General features: G+C 40.2%; 2 protein-coding genes across 10 annotated transcripts in view; one reads left to right on the plus strand and one right to left on the minus strand.

The window, feature by feature from the left end:
• Positions 1-18,747, minus strand: part of itgb3bp (integrin subunit beta 3 binding protein) — a 31,656-nt gene that overhangs the window by 3,411 nt on the left and 9,498 nt on the right. For 2 of the 7 annotated variants that reach the window (XM_071486162.1, XM_071486168.1), the window contains exons 6-8: positions 15,685-15,727; positions 15,390-15,465; positions 13,613-13,962 (exon numbers count right to left, since the gene is read on the minus strand). The exons of 1 other annotated variant lie outside the window; for it this stretch is intronic. In XM_071486162.1, the coding sequence (XP_071342263.1) occupies positions 15,408-15,465; positions 15,685-15,727 (101 nt within the window). In that variant the 3' untranslated portion in view covers positions 13,613-13,962; positions 15,390-15,407. Of the gene's footprint in view, positions 1-6,137; positions 7,457-13,612; positions 13,963-15,389; positions 15,466-15,684; positions 15,728-18,747 lie in introns of those variants that run through there. 4 more of the 7 variants (XM_071486167.1, XM_071486164.1, XM_071486166.1 and 1 more) reach the window with 4 other exon arrangements.
• On the plus strand, positions 1,268-18,374 carry alg6 (ALG6 alpha-1,3-glucosyltransferase). Of its 3 annotated transcripts, XR_011692078.1 has the most exons (16): positions 1,268-1,470; positions 1,749-1,833; positions 2,738-2,827; positions 2,955-3,043; positions 3,286-3,368; positions 3,969-4,033; positions 4,776-4,961; positions 5,996-6,131; positions 9,780-9,865; positions 11,488-11,572; positions 11,825-11,895; positions 13,162-13,230; positions 14,642-14,834; positions 16,284-16,377; positions 16,462-16,564; positions 17,310-17,442. XR_011692078.1 is itself a non-coding variant. In XM_071486160.1 (15 exons), the coding sequence occupies exons 1-15, from the start codon at positions 1,389-1,391 to the stop codon at positions 17,384-17,386; spliced, it is 1,491 nt and encodes a 496-aa protein (XP_071342261.1). In that variant the 5' UTR covers positions 1,268-1,388; the 3' UTR covers positions 17,387-18,374. The 3 variants fall into 3 exon arrangements, 2 of the variants coding, with proteins under 2 accessions (XP_071342261.1, XP_071342260.1); XM_071486160.1 differs by lacking the exon at positions 16,462-16,564 and having other exon boundaries at positions 17,310-18,374; XM_071486159.1 differs by lacking the exons at positions 16,284-16,377; positions 16,462-16,564 and having other exon boundaries at positions 1,269-1,470; positions 17,310-18,374.

The raw sequence follows: 18,747 nt of genomic DNA on the forward strand, positions 1-18,747 counted from the left end.
AGTAAAGCTGGTGTGGCCAGGCATTAATAACTAATGGGTACTACTGAGTTATAGGCTGCTGCCGTTGTAATGAAAGTGTCATTGCAAATCAGCAGTTGTCCGAGGTTATTATTATTTATGCATAATTGATGCCGGAACCACAAGGAACACGTCTCACCCAACAAATCCCAACACCTTGGGAACAAAGACGATGGTGTCAACAGAAGAAAAGGTCACAGAGGAGAAAATGCCCCTAGGCTGAGATTTACATTGTGAGAAGAGGGCAAGGGGGGGCTGTTATAACCACACATACATCTGTATACAGAAGGTTACAACAAACTAGTTACACGTGAGATAACTGATTCTCTCCTGCTCCAGACATGTAGTGGATGTTTGCTACAACGTGATTAGCTGACACTAAATGGCTAAATAGTTGACACATGTAGTTACACAATAAGAATTGTTTGATCCTGATATGTTTCTGGAACTTTGGAAGTAAATATTTGTTAAATTATAACATAGGTTTCATTATCAGAACCCATAAGTATATTTAATTCAAGGAAGTTTGCTTCTTCAAGGGCCTGAGTTCCATATGTAACTGGCTATATCTGTTATTTAATGCCTTGTTCATAATGTTAGATTATCAAAAAAACAAAATGCTTCATATGCATATTTGCATTTATAACAGACAAAGGCTGGCTTTATGATACTAATATTATAACAGAAGGAACACGAAACAGGAGAAATTAACTTGGTATGATGAAAAATTGAAATTCTCCTGTCATTGACTCATTTATCCACTTTGGTCGACAGTTTGTATTATGTTACTAGCCTATTTTGTCATTATATTATTAAGCCTTCTTTTCAGTGGTGTAATGCTACCAAACGCAAGACACGTTGCAACTTCTTACCTCAAGTTCAACAAGAAAATGTGATAATACTGGAGGAATAGATCTTTAATGATCCAGAATATCCATCAATTTGTCTTAAATCGCATGTCTGCGGATGATGTATTCCCTGTACCTGGGACAGTTAGTGTTTTCTCATTCGAGTTGTAACCAGGCCCATAAACAAAATCTGCCAATGGCTGCTGGCGATATAATCACACATTTGACGTCAGACCAAAAGTACTTGTAATTTTCCACGACACTGTTTGATAACGTTATTATTTTCGCCTCATCAATGGAGCGATTGTCCAATGAAAGGAAATTTTCCTTTTCTTCCGAATGTTCACAAACGCCTCTTAACTCTCAGCACCTACGTCAGCGTGCAGAGTCCAATGAGAAGGTGAAACGAAGCTTTGACGGATGACGTATACAGGAAATGTAGCCAGATTCCAAAACTGTCTGAATGAGCAGATTTTAAGCGTTTATTTCTTCTCCAGCAGCTAATTTCTACCGGTTAAAGTTATGCAAACGTGGAGTCTTGTGTCCGTTTGTGTTTTGCTCGGCGTTGTTGTGAGATGGGGAGTTTCGCTAAATTCTTATTCAGGTAGTGAGTCTGTGGAGCTCAACGTTAACATGCCACATCCAGAGAATCACAACTGTCTTCCTTGCTAAACTGCTGTTTGTTTCAGCGCATCTTCTTTAATCTCATATCAGCTACTAATAGAAAGTTGTTTCACTCTTATCGGGATGTTACTGTTAGCGGTCAGCATGCAGTCACAGGCTTACATAGCTGTCACTGGCAGTCTGGTGTTGTGTCTTTGCTGTCATTCACTGATGCAGTTTCTCATTCATCGGACTAACAGCTGAATGATTTTTCTCCAGGGGCGGGGAAACCTCCCATGTTTGGCGACTATGAAGCCCAAAGGCACTGGCAAGAAGTGACCTACAACCTCCCTCACCAGGAATGGTCAGTCTGAAGCTTCATTTGTGATGGACTGTCTTTAAAGGCATGTGGTAAAACAGGGAAATGTTGCGATGGCTGGACTAAAAGCAGACTAATGTGCAGTCAGTTGGCACTATATTAGGTAGGCTACATTTAGCTAAAACTAATGCAGTCTAATAAATCAGTCCAGTAATAAATCCTCCCTTCATGATAGTTATAATGTCCAGTAAAATTATCATATAGTTGAATCAACACCTCTGTTCAGACAAGCAGTAAACATTTTTTTTATCAAGGTGGGATTTATTGGAGGACTGTTGTATTAAACTGCATAAGTTTACTTAATAAAATGGGAACTTGTCTAATTGTGAGACCACTCTTACAGTGGTGGAGTGTAACTAAGTACATTTACTCAAGTACTGAACTGAAGTATATATTTGAGATACTTGAGGGCTTTTGCTGTAAGGGCCCCTAAACCTTGGAACAGTTTAGGAGAGGAGATCAGTTCCCAGTTTTATGTCACTTCTTCAGACACATTTTTATATAAAAGAAGCTCTTATTGTGTGATATCTTTTTTATTTCCATTGACATTTTTACATTGACAGCTGACTTCCTTGTTACTTTACACATTGAGATTTTTTTCATACAAAACATATAAAGTGCTTATGAAATATGTTATAAATGAAACTACCCAGCAAGTAGACAATTAGACCTTTAATGATTAGTCAGCTGATCTACAATTTGATAGAAAATTAACTGACAACTACTCTGTTTTAAAGTTGATTGATGTGGGATCAAAAAGAACCCAAAGAAAAAAACACCTTAAAGGGATCTATGGGACCAGAATATCTACCCTAAACCTACAGCAGCGCCCCTATCTGACACTTCCACAGTTTCAGTATAAATATATGTAACATTTGTCCTCTTACAGGTACTTTAACACCACTGACAATGACTTGAACTACTGGGGTCTTGACTACCCTCCTCTTACCGCCTACCACAGCTGGATCTGTGCTTATATGTAAGTATTTTTTATTAAATTACAGTGGATAAATGTTCATTGAAAAATAGTATAGAGCAGGTCCCAAGAGACTTTCCATGTAGTCAATTTAAGTATAACATACTTTGTTATCATCATTTTCCTGCAGAGCCAAGAACATAAACCCTGAATGGGTGGAGCTCCACAAATCCAGAGGTTATGAAAGCCCAGCACACAAGTTATTCATGAGAGCCACAGGTACAGTACTCATAGGAAAATAAAGTGAAAAACCTCCACGATCCATGACTACCTCAACCTTAAAATAACAATAATTTATTTGCATAAAGTACTTCAATTACTGTACTGATTGTGCAGTGATGGTTCAAAAATGAATAGATGACACATGAATGGATGGATGCTTCAAATCAGAAGTGTGAAAGTGTGTGTTATTCCTTTGAAAAATTAGATATGATATTATATGGTTCTTTTCTCTGTTTCAGTCCTGGTGGCAGACTTGTTGATATACATCCCTGCTGTGGTTTTATACTGTTTATACCTGACTGATGGATCCTCTAAGAAAAAGGTAACACACTTGCCCTTCATGACATCTCATAGTTTTTTCAACTAAAGACCCAAATGAGCCACGTTCTCCTCTTAGTCTGGGAACCCACCCTTATTAAAACAGATTACAGCACTGGTCCACAAAATTGGGGAATCATGAAGCCATTGTTGCAATATGATATGATAATATGAATTTATTACATTTTCAAGAAATTACTGCTTTTCAATAGGTGATCATACATTTACAGTGCAATTAGTTCCAATAGTTTAGAGGGAAAACTTCAACAGTTATTACACAAGCAGTAGTTAATAGAGACTCTTACCGGCTTTGTCTGAAAAAAGGCAGAACTTGAACAGGTTATCCCAGCATGCATTGCTCTTTGTTCAGTATGTGGGAGGACAGACTCCTGGTATGAATATGAATAAGACAGTACAGTGAAGTGATGAATTAAATAAAGATAAACATCTGACTTTGTTATGATCGCTCCTTGATGGATGAAGCCTGAATGCATCACTGACTATCACAGAACCTATTGATCATAGATTAATAACAAGCAGGCTGTAATTAAATTTTAGTTATGTTTGTCTTCCATCAACTTCTAAATGCTCTCTTTTTCTCCAGGTTTCAACTCTGTTCTGCTTCCTGCTCTACCCAGGACTAATTCTCATTGACTACGGCCATTTCCAGTATCCTTTATGTACACGTGCATTTCTGCCATTATTGTAGTGTGCACTGGTGACATTCTATCAAAAACTAATGTTCAAAGATGAAGCCATTGACTTCAAAGACCTAACAGACAATACACATGAAATATGAAATATATATTTTCACAGTCTTTGTTGAAGCCTGAGTTGAATTCACTGAAATTGTAATCAGGTGATGTGAGGATTTAAAATATTTTAAACAGCTTGAAAAATTGAATTTTACTCAGTTGTGTTACACTAATTAGTGTCTTCTGAATATTACTATTAAACCAAAACCTTAGCAGCTTTTCTCATAATTAATCGACAAGTTATTCATTTGACCCCGCAGCAACATTATATAGGATTATTTATAACATCAAGATACTATATGTGTCATTTTTGTACCCTTGTCATATAATGCTCCTTTATTAGAGACTAAATGTTTAGAAACAGTAGCTGACACGAGACAGATATATTCATGTAGATTATGATAAAATGATAGAACCAACAGAACAACTTAATGCAATAAAAAAAAAAGAGACAGTGACATAAACCACAAAAATGATGGTTCTTTGTTTCAGTGTTTCAAGCTGTTGTTACTCAGACACTAAAGAATATGACAGTGAAAGAGTTAAACATGTTTGAACTGAACTGACCCCAGATCAGCTATTGTTTTCTGAGGTGTTTGTCCTATTACATCCACTAAAGAGACCCTTTAGTCCAGTATTGACCTTAATGGTATCAGGTACAATGGAGTCAGCCAGGGCTTTGCTCTGTGGGGGGTTCTGGCTCTGGGTCTGGGCTGGGATGTGCCGGGCTCCATGGCCTTCTCCCTGGCTCTGAACTACAAACAGATGGAACTGTACCACGCTCTGCCCTTCTTCTGCTACCTACTGGGAAAGTGTTTCAAATTGGGTCTGATGGGAAGAGGGTAAGTCTATTTATTGTTCCTTTTGTTTATAATTTCTTCTTTTTCTCTTTCACATCTTTCTTTCTTGCTTTCTCTCTCTGACAGTTTAGCAGTAAGTTACCTACTGTGTCCAGAGCCACATGTAATCAACAAGTTACAGTTCTTAGACGACCAGTATTGTGGTCAAAGGTCAAGCCTTAGAGTTTTTCTTTTCGTTTTTTAAAGAAATTACTGTAGAAGATTGTCACATTTAACTGTTCATTCTTGCAATCAATGTTGATAAAGCAAAGGCTGCTAAATAGTTCTGGCAAACTCGACCACCCTTTGTTTGGGTAAAAAATGTCTGAGCCCAGGATCCCACCAGGAAACATTAAAAAATCAAGAGCATAAAAACATTGTTATTCAATAGTGTATTCACTGGTTATATTGTTTTGTCACACTGCGTAGAAGTGCCAACTGAGAGCTCAAATCACATACAGTATGTAATGTCAGTCTATAAGAGAGCAGTGTCCTCAGGAGAGCCACAGAATGACTGACGTAATCAGATTGGATGTTGTTACTAGTGTGTCCAGTGTCTTGTTTATCTAGTAACAATGTACCAAGGGCATTTAGTAGCAAATGGAGAGCTGGATTAGAAGAGCCAGGGGAAGATATGTCCAGATGACACTCTCGCCATGCCCAAACTCCTCAGCTATGCCTGTGTGTGCAACTTAACCAGCAGCTTCACAGTTACAGCTGACAAGATATTCTGACCTACACTGAAGACTTTCAGCTGATGCATGGCTTTCACTACATTCCTCAGCACAGGGGTCAAATCCCAAATTTAGGACTTGCAGACAGTGTGGACTAATTCTTCGAGGAATCACAGCAGACATAGACGTATTTAAACAAAATGCTAATGTCGACATGTGTATTTTTGGAAATTACAGTGACAAAAACCATCAAAATACAATTTTTTAAGTGTAAAAATACAACCTATGTTTTCATTATTTCTGGTATATCTGACTCTGACTCTCAGAGCTAATACATGTCTCTGTGTGGCCCTTTTCATGTAGGCTTTTCTTGTTGGTGAGAATTGCTGTAACAGTGTTGGTGACTTTTGCCCTCTGCTGGCTGCCCTTCCTGTCTGACCCCAACCAGGCCTTGCAGGTGGTCAGGAGGATCTTTCCCGTGGCTCGAGGTCTATTTGAGGTACGGTAGAGTTTCTTGAATCAAAACGCAACCTGAAAACCACAACTGAGAAGCTTCATTTAAAAAAAAAAAAAAAACTTTTATGCTATCAAGTTGAAAAGAATAATCTCTCTTGATAAATCATGAATATATAAAGGCTAACCAATGAGGAGCCACACAAGTCACATGTACATTTCCTGTTTTCACTGAAGCCCACTTACGCTTGAGGAAATTGGTTGGGGAAGTTTCTAAAAAAAATGAACGAATAAATGTGACCCTCATTATACAGATCAAAATATAATGAAAATTGTAATACCATCAGTCCCATAAAAAAATGTTAGGCATTTTGACTTAATAAGTCAAGTATCTTGGATGGCTTCCAAGATAAAATATCTGTAATGCTGTCTTTTGTTTTGTTGTGAGCCAACAGAAACCCTGCTGTCTTTCTAGTGCTGTGGTGAATATCAGCAGCTTCATATCTTCTTGATATTGTGTCTGTGTTTGGGACCCGTCCTAAGTAAAAACACAGTAGCATTAGCGTCAAAATATACTTTAAGTTCCAAAAGTAAAAGTGCTCACTATGCAGAAAGGCTCATCTCAAAATAATGTTTATTATAATTATTGGTGCATTAAGAGTACATTATTTTAATGTTGCAGCTGGCAAAGTGGGGCTAATGTGTACAGCTTTATGTACTGCTGGGTAGCTTGTGAAATACAGCCTCATCTTAACCTATGATAATACATTGCAATTAATTTGTTTATTTACATTTAGTTAATAATCAATATGCGAAGTGACAGTCCAGTAAATGTAGTAAATGAAGTAAAAAGAGGTATTAGAAGTATAGAGGTTTAGTCATACCCATTCCTATGTTTTCCATGGGGGTGGGTGGGGGTGGGGGTGGGGTATGTTTGGTAAGCATCACTGTGTGCCTATGAATGACATCTTTATTTTCTTTAATTTGATGTAAGTAACAGGATGTTGTTCAGAGACACACTGCAATGAGGAATCATTCATTTCAACCCAGTTAAAGAGAGAAAGGCTGTTTGTTATTATGGGATTTGCTGGTGACGGATTTATTGGTACTATAGTAATTTTTCTTTAACCCTGTTTGTGCATGATCAGTCAAGAGTCACTGTTTTCTAGGAAGTGACATATTTCCAAGAAGTTTATCGCTCATTTCATGGAGATTTTAACAATTTACAGCACAAGGCTGTGACCACTTCTTTTATGAAAGTCAGCCACAACCTGCATAGCACTCCTCGTGCCTTACACGTTGTTCCATACCCTCAGCATGATGAGCACCCTTTCCACCCTCCCAGTGCTTAGCCCGTCGGAAATGGATACCCTGCAGGATCAAAGAAAACAGTGGAATAAAATGGTGAAAGGTCAGGAGATCAGTTTCACTCTATCTCTGGGAGGTGTTGGGGTTCAGGATGTACAGTGTGAGGATATAGATAAATCTAACTAATTTATGGCTGGGGTATTTTCAGCACTTCATAGCGCTGCCATGTTCAAGCCATATGGACTGATGAGTGGGGCCAACTCCACACTTCCAGGCGTATCAGAGCAGATCTGACAACTGCTGCCTGCCAATTACCACTTCTTTGGACAGCGTATGAGTATGGTAGACTGATTTATAGCACACTTTCTATACTGTGGTCACTCAGCCTCTGAGAGAAAAGGAACAACAGGAATATGATATGAATTTAAAAGGAAAGCGATAGTGGACAGTGAGAAAGAGACCTGAAACCTTTCCACAGTCGGCAGTGTTAGAAGCTGTCATGGAAGAAGCAGAGGTAAAGTAACTGTGTGTGTTTGTGCGCTTGAATGTGTGACTGACAGCTCAGAGGCCAAGGTTTGCAGTTCTCATTTCTAAAACCCTCTAACCCCCTTCTTGTCCCGGTCCCCGCGGTGGCACCCACCACAAGGTGTCATGGATGTGAGAAGTAATTGAAAATTCTACCAGGGGAGCGGATGGCAGTGTGCACTGCGGCAGTATTTGTTCAAGGAAATGATGCAAACATAATACACAGGGTGTGAGAGACACTATACTCCCCTATGACGACAGCATTAGAGGCTGCAGGGGCGAGTCGTCCTGAACTAATTGTGAAATGGTGCACGTAAGCAGAAGCTTTGGACAAGGGGACAGGGGTGAGAAGGGGTGGTGGGGAAGGAGAGGGCTGGTGACTGGTGGTCCTGGCGGCTTCTGGGAGGGAACAGTTGTAAGTTTACCCACTGAGCTGCATTCTGACGTCTCACGTTGCTTGTCTGCTCTCAAAAATGGCACCAAATGCTTCTCCCTGTGAAATTCCATGGTAGCTTATAGGTGAAGGAGCCGCACCGCTCTCGCCTCCCCCTTACATTTGCCGATGGGGACCCCCCCCCTCGTTCATGTGTTGCCTTCAGGCGGCGTCCAGGAAAATTCCCGTAGCGGTTATTTGGAGTGGGGAGGCAAAGAGGGAAGAGAGAGGGAAGGGGCTGAGACAACACAACACTGGATGACCCAGTGCTGCTGACTAGGCTGCCATTAAGATCCACACAGCTGTGCTGTGAGCAGCTGTAGCACAGAGGAGAGAGGAGGCCAGAAATAGGCTTTCTAGACAGGACCACACGGAGAAACCATCATCACAGTGGATTCATAAAGCTGATCTAGGCAGGCTGTCTCTATGTTGTGTGATATCATGGTGCACAGTGGCGGCTCAGGCCTCAATATCATCTGATCCCTGCACAACTGCTTAAGCACTTAAATCAACTGAATTGCACAGCAAGCCCCTCCTCATCTGATCTCACAGCTTATAAACCGCAAACACTTTTAGACAGACATTAAAATTGTAACACAGCTTCTATGTCATTCACAAACCATAAAGATCTGAGTTTCCAGATTATTCATGAAAACAATATGAACTGACACGGTCTAACATGAGAGAAAAAGTTATGATGTTTTCATTAGAGCTGAAATTGATCAGCAACTGTTTGGATAACACATTGAATGATTGTTTTAGTCATTTAACTCAAACAAAAAAGTCAAATATTCTCTCACTTTATCTTCCCAAAAGTGAGAAATTGCCACTTTTCTTTGTGAATTTAATCTGTTAAGTTTTGGACTTAAGTTTGTAAAATCAGTTTGTGCTCTTGGAAAAATGATTTTCACTATTTTCTGACATTTTATAAACAAAGCAATTCATTGGTTAATCAAGGAAATCATTGGCAGATCATTATTGGCAGCCCTAGTTTTCAATGAATATAATTTAAATACTTTATATACTTTTTTCTCAATAACAAAATACATTGAATTATATAGAGAATTATTCAACATATTGGCATTATCTATTTTTTAGCAAAGCTCTGTGGTTGGTCTCTATCTGCTGCTGATGCAGGAACTACTTTGACACTTGACCTTGTGTCCCCAAGTTTACAAATAAGTCCCATGCTTTTTCTGACAAGGGAGGAAAATTTATGATGGAAGGTGACATACAAATGCCCCCCTGGATTGCCCAGAGGAATTTTTATTGCACTTTCAGTGGGGCAATGATTACTTAAAGCAATGCCACGTATTTGCTTTCTCTTCAAAATGAATTTTGGAATTTTATGAATTGATTTTTCGAGCCATGTAAATTCACCATTCATCATTTGATAGTTAACTACGTGTTTTCTGTGTGTGTGTACAGGATAAGGTGGCAAACACATGGTGCAGCTTGAACGTCCTGATAAAGATCAGATCCATTCTGTCCAGTGACTCTCAGCTCTACCTCAGGTAATCCCTCTATCTATCTATCCAGTAAGCTTTCACCCTTTTTCTCCTCTATCTTTCATTGTTTTGTTCTTTCTTTTACTGTGTTGTCTGTGGTCCTTTTTTTGACTCCATCCCTCCCGTTTCTTTGTTTTCACTTCTTTCATTTCCTGGGAAAGCAGAGCTTGCCCAAGGGAATGAAGACTGTGATCTAGCGGAGTGGAAATAAGATCATCCCTTAAGGAAACATCTTGTGAGGAACTTCTGAACATAAAGTCACAGCTGTTTTTGGAAATGTGATGACAAGAGCTTGAATTGCCCAAGGAACTACTGAAGCATGTGTCATGTTCAGAGATAGAAGCAGAGTAAATCAAACCAATAACAAGATTTTCTTTTCAAAATTATCATGATGGATTGTTTGATTTATTGTGTTCTATAATAAAGTGGGTGAGAGAAAGAGGGAGACAAATAAAGGTTGTGATATCAGGGGAGAGCACATAGAAAACATTAAACACTGGACTGGTGCCATTTAACCTTCAGTATCTCTGCCCGCTACCCAACAAGTGCATCCCAGGAAGTCTTTGGATATGATATGTTATTTTGACTAAAAGCTTGAGACCTGTGCAATTACAGCGAGGGAAATAGTCAATGCAGCAGTTGTGTCATGGAGGATCCTGCTTAAATAACCCGGCCCGCTAAATTTAGGAGTACTATGTTCGCAGCATGGACACGTTTCTGCCAGACTGCTAAGTCCAGGGATCAAGTTGGACTTCTTTGACTGTTGTGCATTTCAAACAAATGAAAAACACTCTTGTCTTTTTGGCACAGGGATTGGATTGCTAAATGCTCTGGTGTGGGTGTACTGTGTACATAGAATGAATCAGCTGTGAAAAGTGATCCATGTCCTTCCGGACCACAAAACCCTGCCCTACACATAACATGCACGTAACACAGTCACTTTCATACACACTAAATACCCACCGACTGGTCTTTTATTACTGCTATCTATCTTTTTGTCTCTTTATCTAGTTATTTCTATCCATCACTGTTCACATAAAGCTCTCTATCACTTCTCCAAATGGTCCTACAAACACATTGTTGCCCTCACACCTTGAACCAACTCACTGCCCGACCTCTCAGCACATTTATACACATTCGCACTGACACGTAGTCAGTGTCTTCCGGTGCCTCTGCCCCCAGCAGGTGACAATTGAAGGGTTAAACTAAGGCCTGGTAACCCCAGGACAGGGCCAGTATTTGGTCAATTCCCTCCTAGCTGGGGTCTTAGTTGCAGAGCAGGCGCAGTCTAAAAAAGAGTAAGATCATCCCATTCCACTTACTGGAAATGAATCTTGCCCTTTTGTTTGTTAGTGTTTTGGCGAAATAGCAGACAGCTTTTCAGTTCTGCGGTCATTAGCAGCTTTCACTTGAAGCCATGTCAACACAACAGAACGATGTACATGTAACGAATTGATTATATATTCTTCCAAACTGATTTTATGCTCTACAAGGCTTCTGCAGTATATTTTTTTCTACTGCGTTACCACTTCCTCCCCCACTGGGGATTCTGAATTAGTGTGCGTATAACTGCTGTTGACAGTGCTGATGTGAGGTCATCTGAACGCTCATTTGTATTGTTTTTCCAGTCTTGCCTGCACTCTCCTGGCAGTCCTACCTTCCTCTCTCCGACTTCTGGCTAAGCCCACCTTCTGGCAGTTTAAACTGGCCTTGGTGAGTGTTTTTGGCAGAGATTGACCCCAACCTGTCTATTGTAACTGATTTCAAAACAAATGCACTGACCTTCACTTTATAGAGACGTTTTCGAACACACAATCAAATGCATATATTATAATGTGAAGATTATTGATGCCTGTGTTCATACACTAGTTTTTTCTGTCATTGCCTTTATTAGAAAGTTCCTATGAAGTATCATTGTTCACTGACAGCGGTAGTTGTTGTATTGATCATCTCATTGCCACTTAGGTCAATTCGTCTCTGGCATTTTTCCTCTTCTCCTATCAAGTCCACGAGAAGTCCATCCTCTTGGCTGCCTTGTAAGTACAGAGAAGATAACTGTAACTTCTTGGACCACATGTTACAGCAGGGATGGTAACAAATGTAATTGGTACTTTCTCTATCTTGCAGTGATATCTGAAATATTCATGAGTATAGATTTAATTTCTACTCACAAAGGAGCCATTCGCCTCATCTCCACCACAAATCTTAAGTTATGTCTTGCACATTGATAATAAGTTGAGTACATGTGCACTTTGTTAAAGTGACGTCATTCTCCTGCTGTACTCCCAGAGTTGCAGGGGAACAATCTATTTAAGTACAGACTTGCTAACTGAGAGGTTATTCACCTCTGTCATCGCACTCTGTGCCGCACAGACACAAAAGCAGCCGTCCCAGCTTCCGTTGTCATGATGTGTGCTGTGGCGTCTGTCAGAGTTGGGTCATATTTAACAGACTAAACGCATTACTTGCACATGTCAGTGTTAAGATGTGCATGTGTGTGGTTCATTACCATTTATCTCCATATGTATAAGGCTGTGGCGGCTGTAGGTAGAGAGCGAGGCCTGGGATAGGTTTGACAGCGAGGGATTTGGTTCCTAGATCTGGGCTCATCTATTAATCTAGATTAGGGTAGATTGTTGCTTTATTAACTATTGAGTTATATCTCCCACCTGTCCCCCGGAATCAATCAGTAATGCATGTCCAGGGATTAGGAAAGAATGGCAGGCGGCAGCTCGGGGCGTTGTTTGCGCAGGATCAATTATTGTGCTGTAACAGGATCGCCAAAGAGCACTGGCTGTAATTATGGGCTCGGGGATCGGTGGAAAGTGCCCCCCTCGGAGAGGAGTGTACAGCTAGCACTGACACGGGCAACCAGGTTCAGTTAACAACAAGACTACTACGCAGACCCACGCCATTCAATAATACATTTATCACAGCAAATGTAGATGTCTTGATTTTGAAATTAAATACTTCAGACAAACGTTGGATTTTTAGCCACATTTACTGGAGGTTTATACAAACACGCCAGTGCAGTTACAGTAAAAAGGCACACACTGGCATACTGATGTAAAAATAATGTGGCCCAACAATTGCTGACTGCCTTGTGAGCAACTGTCAATAATCGATTCATGTGGATGTCCCATTAGGGTAGTAGCTTAAATATTATACACGCATGACATCGGTTCACATCCAGCTTCAGCCTAACATGGACTCACTCACTGTTTTGCCGTAAAATAGTATTTAATGGGATTTACTGCAGAGTGAGTTCAATTGCGACCATCAATAATTTTTATGTTTTCTAGGCCGGTCTGCCTCCTGCTGAATGACCTGCCCCTGATGGTTATTTGGTTCCTGCAGGCCTCAACATTCAGGTAAGACCACGCAGAGGGAAAGACCACTGTCCGAGTCAAACTGTGTGCTGTCGCCACCTCAACTTCCAGTTCAAGCTGTTACTAGGGGTGTTTTTTTCTATAAAGCAACGCATTTGTCTATATCTGAGTGGGACAAAGGTCCCAGGACTTGTTTTTAGTTTTGTGATGGCTGTTTCAGCAGCAGAAGGATTTCAGCTTCACCTTTGCTGTAGTCATGTAGACATATCTTTAGCTTGAAGGAAGATAAGCCTCGTAGTGTCATTCAGACAAGATCGAGACAAGCAGAACTTGCCTCAAATCTAAAGTTAAGATAGAAACAGATCAACTATATTGCTACAAAGTACATAACTGCAATGCCCATGCCATCCCTTCCAGTCTCACAATCTGCTCTGCCCCCTCGCTGCTGCTGCTGCTATCAAATGAAAATCACCATAGAAATAATCCTAAAAATCTAAATGGATTTGCGACATGGGTTGAACTCAGGACCATGAATGGAAAAGACAAGTAGTGCTGCAAATGCTCCATCTAACTTTCACCAGCTGTTGTTAAATTCTTCCGGCAGCACTAATTGTTGTGTGTGTGGTTTAGTATAAGGATATCTGGGGATTACATGGCATAGTCTGCATGCCTGCCGTCTAAGTGTGCGTTGTGTAGGCACAGGAGGTCATTCTGTAGCTGTTTCCCAGTACAGTCTGTCTGACTTGGACACATTATCTACATCCTCCACAGACTCTGCCATTGAAAAAAAAAAATACATCTTTTGTTAGTATAATTGCCTGAATGGGTGCTCAGCCATACCAATTTGAAGAGGACAGAATGCAGCCAGTCTGTTTTAATTGAAGAAGTATGTATTTCCAAAATGTGAAACATTTATCTTCTGAATGGAGCTTTATTGTTGGAGTAAAAAACAGAATGAGTGGTTTGTTGTGAGTGGATAGGTTTTCATAAGGTTGGGTGATGTGCGATTTACTATGAGTCAACTGTTGTTCTTGTCCATGCCCCTCTGCTAAACTAAGATAAGCTTGGCACGAATGTCAGAGCCATCTCTCCCCAGGGGACATAAAGCTTGTTCGGGCCCGCTAAATAAAAGCTACGTGGTTTAATGTTACCCTTCTCTCAACTGACATGATGCTGAACTTAATGATGTTGGACGTATTCTGTTACGTGTGTGCTGTCAGTCATCTGTGGAATATAAATGATTACCGTCGATATTTAAAGCATATTGAAGTCGTACAAGTGTGTATCAAAGCTCCAGCTACACTTTGCATTCAAAAAGTGGAAAAGAAAATCTGCAGTGGCTACATCTGTTTGTGCTTCTTGCTTCATTTTCGCTCAAGACAAAGATCAGCAAAAATGCCTAAAGTCTAAACTGTAAATGCACCATTGTTCTTGTCCTTGTCCCTCTGTGCAGCATGCTGCCTCTGTTTCTAAAGGACGGTCTGCTGGTGCCCTACGTTGTAACCTCGCTGGCCTTCCTCTTCTTCAGCATCTATCTACTGTCTGCACTGGAGCACTGTTCAGAGGAAGAGCTGAGACTGGGTGCCTACCATAAGCTGCTCTTCTGCCTACCCAAAATGGACCTGGCCTGTATAGTCAGGTGGAAGGTCAGTGTTTAAGCCATTGTGCAATGACTTAACAGTACAGGGGACACACCAGAATCCTGCACACATAGGCATGTTTTCCCGCTTCAGATAAACACGCATGCTCAGTGACTAACTGATGCATTTGTAACACGAAGGGTGGTGAGTTCAGGATCCCGGGTGGCCTGTACTTTGAAAGTGGCACTAGACCTAAATTGCAACTGTGTGAGAAGATATACCCAACTGTATAAATAAAGATCATGTGCCACTGTAAGCTGTGTAAGCTGTCCAGGGATGAAAGCCACTGCCAGCCAAAGAATTATTTATCACTTATTTAAGTTTCCACAGCGTCTGAAGTGGCTGCAACGCCAGCCCCTTAGCGACAGGGGCACCGATAGGGTGTCAGAGATTAAGAGAAGGTGTCTTTTTATAGCGCGTGTCATTAACACAGGTTTGCCTAGATATATTTATTTACACAAGCAGCATAAATAGCGAGCCCCGATGATGGCGATAAGGTTTCATGGGTTTGGGGTGGCAAAGGCGGGTGTGGGCACGAGGTGGTTCCTCCATCTTACTCACTGACTTATCTCTGGGTCGTCAAGACCAAGTGGACGCATGAAGGATCTCACTTTCACCATCATCTCTGTTTGCAACTCTGCGACAGGATAAAAAGTGGCTTTACAGACCAAAAAAATCCAAATTGCCTGTTCTGTAATATGATATTTCAAGCCGCAGTCTTTTCTTTATAGCACCTCTCAAATGACCAGTTTGATGTCCATCATTCAGTGTGATTAGAGAGCTCTTTTGAATTAAATCATTTATTGGTTTGATAATATAGTTGTAATTAAAATTGAAGCCAACAGTTTGTTCCTACCCTGAGGTGCCCAGTCTCTTCATCGTTTCACTAGGAGAAGTTCCTGTGACAGAATATAAATTTATCATTATTAAAATCACTTTGACAAAGACTTATCTACATTAAACACTCTGATTGGTCTCTTTTGTTGAGAGCAGTGTCCTTTGGGACGGCCCCATCTTTTTAAAAGTAATATAACCTGATGGCACCCAACTGTGATTTATGTGTCTTTACAGTAACTTTACAACAATAAAAACAAAATATAACAACAGAATATAACATTATATAAGAGACATTCACTATTTTGATCAAACAGCAATATGTGACTGACCAAAAAAAGGTTATTCTTGACCATAGAAATAGTCATTTAACAAAATAATGGTAAGTCAAGGTCCCCTTGACATTAGTAGACAAGGCCTTCGACAGCTTCTAATTGTATTCCTCAGTGGATAGAGTTTGCTCATTTGTCATGGAGATGGCGTTCTTGAGCCAACAGACAATAAAAACTAGCCTTTCTTCAAATTGATTGCACTGTTACTTTCAATTTAATAAAATTAAAAACAGGGGGAAAAGTAATGTAATTGTGGCATGTTCAAACATTTTGGCACCATCTTTGGCAGATATCACAGCTTCCAAACACCTTTTGTAGCAGCCAAGAGCATTTCTGTCCAGTCTTCCTGCAGATCACTTCAAGTTGTGAGATCGTGGTTCATGGTGAGTTTTTATGCTCTGCTTTAGATCATTGTCCTGTTGTAGAAGCCAGCATCGTTTCAGTCTCACTTTCTTGTGTGACCGCAGAACATCTGCATCCAGAATGTGTTGATACGTAGTGGAACCCATTCTTCCCTCTATCTGTGCGGTGTTCCCTGTGCCACTGGCTGTCACACAAGCCCAAAGCAGAGTATGTCCACCCTCATGCTTAACAGTTGACAAGGTGCTCTTTTTATCAAACGCTGCTCCGTAGGCATCAGTTAGCTTCAATTTCAGATCCTCAGTCAGTTGCTTAGAGGAGCCCCTGGTTGTTGAGTGTTACAAGGCTCGAAGAGTCAGAGAATTTATCAACTCTGGAAATGTCATCAGCTGACAACTCCTAATGACAATTCTTGACCTGCCATATAGGTCCTAACGAGTCAGTAAAGGCCGAACGATTTAATGACGTTAAATGATGAAGTGTTTCACATGTAGAAAGGTGCCTAAACTATTGCATGTGACACAATTGCTGTTGTTTTTCCTATTTTTAACATTTGTGAAATACAGCACATTAATATTTGAGGGCATTTTTAATGCCGCAGGAGTTGTACTTAGTTATCTTCACAGAAATCAACAAAATATTTCATTTTTTCATGAGTTCCCAAACATTTGCATACAACTGCATGACCACATGTTATGATGTGATTGAAGTTACATACTGAGGTGACGATGACAACCTAGCAAACTCCATCCACTGATAAGGATGGAGTTTGCTAAGATTCAGTGTAAAAGGCTAGTAACAGCAAGTAGACATTGAGGTAAGGTTATTTTGTTTAGCTATTATGTGTTTCAACTCTTGTTTTATGTAGCTCTGTAGTAGAAATTAAACAATTATGCATTTTATTGTGATCTCTTTTCACATGACCCCCCCCCCAACCTCCCTCTCTCTGTTACAGTTCTACATCAGCGTTACAGCCATGGCTGGTTTGAGCATTGCGAGTGTAGTTCTGGTCCCGCCGCCACATCTACCTGACTTGTTTCCTGTGTTGGTGTCTTCCACTGCTTTCCTGCACTTCTTGGGGACATTTATATATTTCAACATTGTTCAGTTCAGCAGGCCGCCGAACAGAAAGAACCAGAAGAAGAACAACTGATTGATGTGAAACTAATTTCGCTTCAGGAAAGCCAGTGTTACACTCTAGGGTATAATTTCTCTGAACATGCATGAAGCCTTTCACTCGTGCCATCACGTACCAAATAAAAATAGCACAAGTGCTTATTAAGCGACTTGTTGGCTAGAAAATTTACTGTACTACAAAATGCCAATTCAGAGGAGCTGTGACATGAAATGAAAGGAAAGGGTGCTGGTATTTTTCCAGCTTGGACCAACTGATTGTGTGAAATTATAAAATGGATAAAACGTCACTCAATTTCTCTTTCCCTAAAATATTTCTCCATTAGCTACATGAACGAGTTCATGTGAAATATACCTCTTTTCTTGAATTATTTTTGTTTGGACCATATACACTTCACTCTTTAAACTAGACTACAGCTGGGCTATTTTGGCCATATGGGGACATCACAAGCAAACATGCAGTAGACAAGCAATGCACAGCCCACACCTAAGGTTAGATAGCTCAGTGGCTGTAAGTTAAGGCTACAGGGGGTGACCACAATAATAGGAACACCTGCTGTCATGTTCAGTTATTGTTAAGACCGTGTCAGGGAGGTGCTGATTTGCTGAGTTAATGTCTAGAGCCATAGTGGTGGTGTTAGATTGAATGATATTGTGCGGTGTTCATGTTATTTTGTCCACGCACAGTACCTTTTTTTGGGGATTGTGATTCAACTCACAAATGATGGGACTGTACTCAGGTCTACTCGTAATAATTGCTCATTATCTATTCATGCAAACTGGGGTTTTTTTACGGTTTTCTACTGTATATTTTTACCCATCATTGAGGTTATTTTGTACAAAGTTAGTTTTTGTGAAAATAAATAAAAATGTTCAATGATCGAAAGTGAAAATCTGTTTTATTGCCACATTGTTTAATGGTTTGATTTGGAGCAGCTTCATATAAACTGTCTACATTAACCAAGTAGTCTTCTAAATCACCCTCTAACAGTCTAGCAGAGACAGAGCCAATAATTGGATAGAAATTATATCTTTCAAAGCTTTTACTCAACATCATTAAATATTAATTACAAGTCCTGGATACTACAGGGGTCCTGTACAAAAGACCTGCACATTTAAAACAAAACCAGTGACAGGAGAGGCCTTAAAAAGAGACGATGGAAGGTGACATATCTGAACATAATGCTATAAAGTTGAAATACCACAGAAAAAGGTACAAGCAATTTCTTTCTCCAATCTCCGAGCGAGTTAATGACAGG

The sequence above is a fragment of the Trachinotus anak genome, unplaced genomic scaffold (genome assembly GCF_046630095.1).
Source record: "Trachinotus anak isolate AG129_WGS33_773 ecotype Australia unplaced genomic scaffold, CSIRO_AGI_Tana_v1 ptg000010l, whole genome shotgun sequence".
Classification (NCBI taxonomy): domain Eukaryota; kingdom Metazoa; phylum Chordata; class Actinopteri; order Carangiformes; family Carangidae; genus Trachinotus; species Trachinotus anak.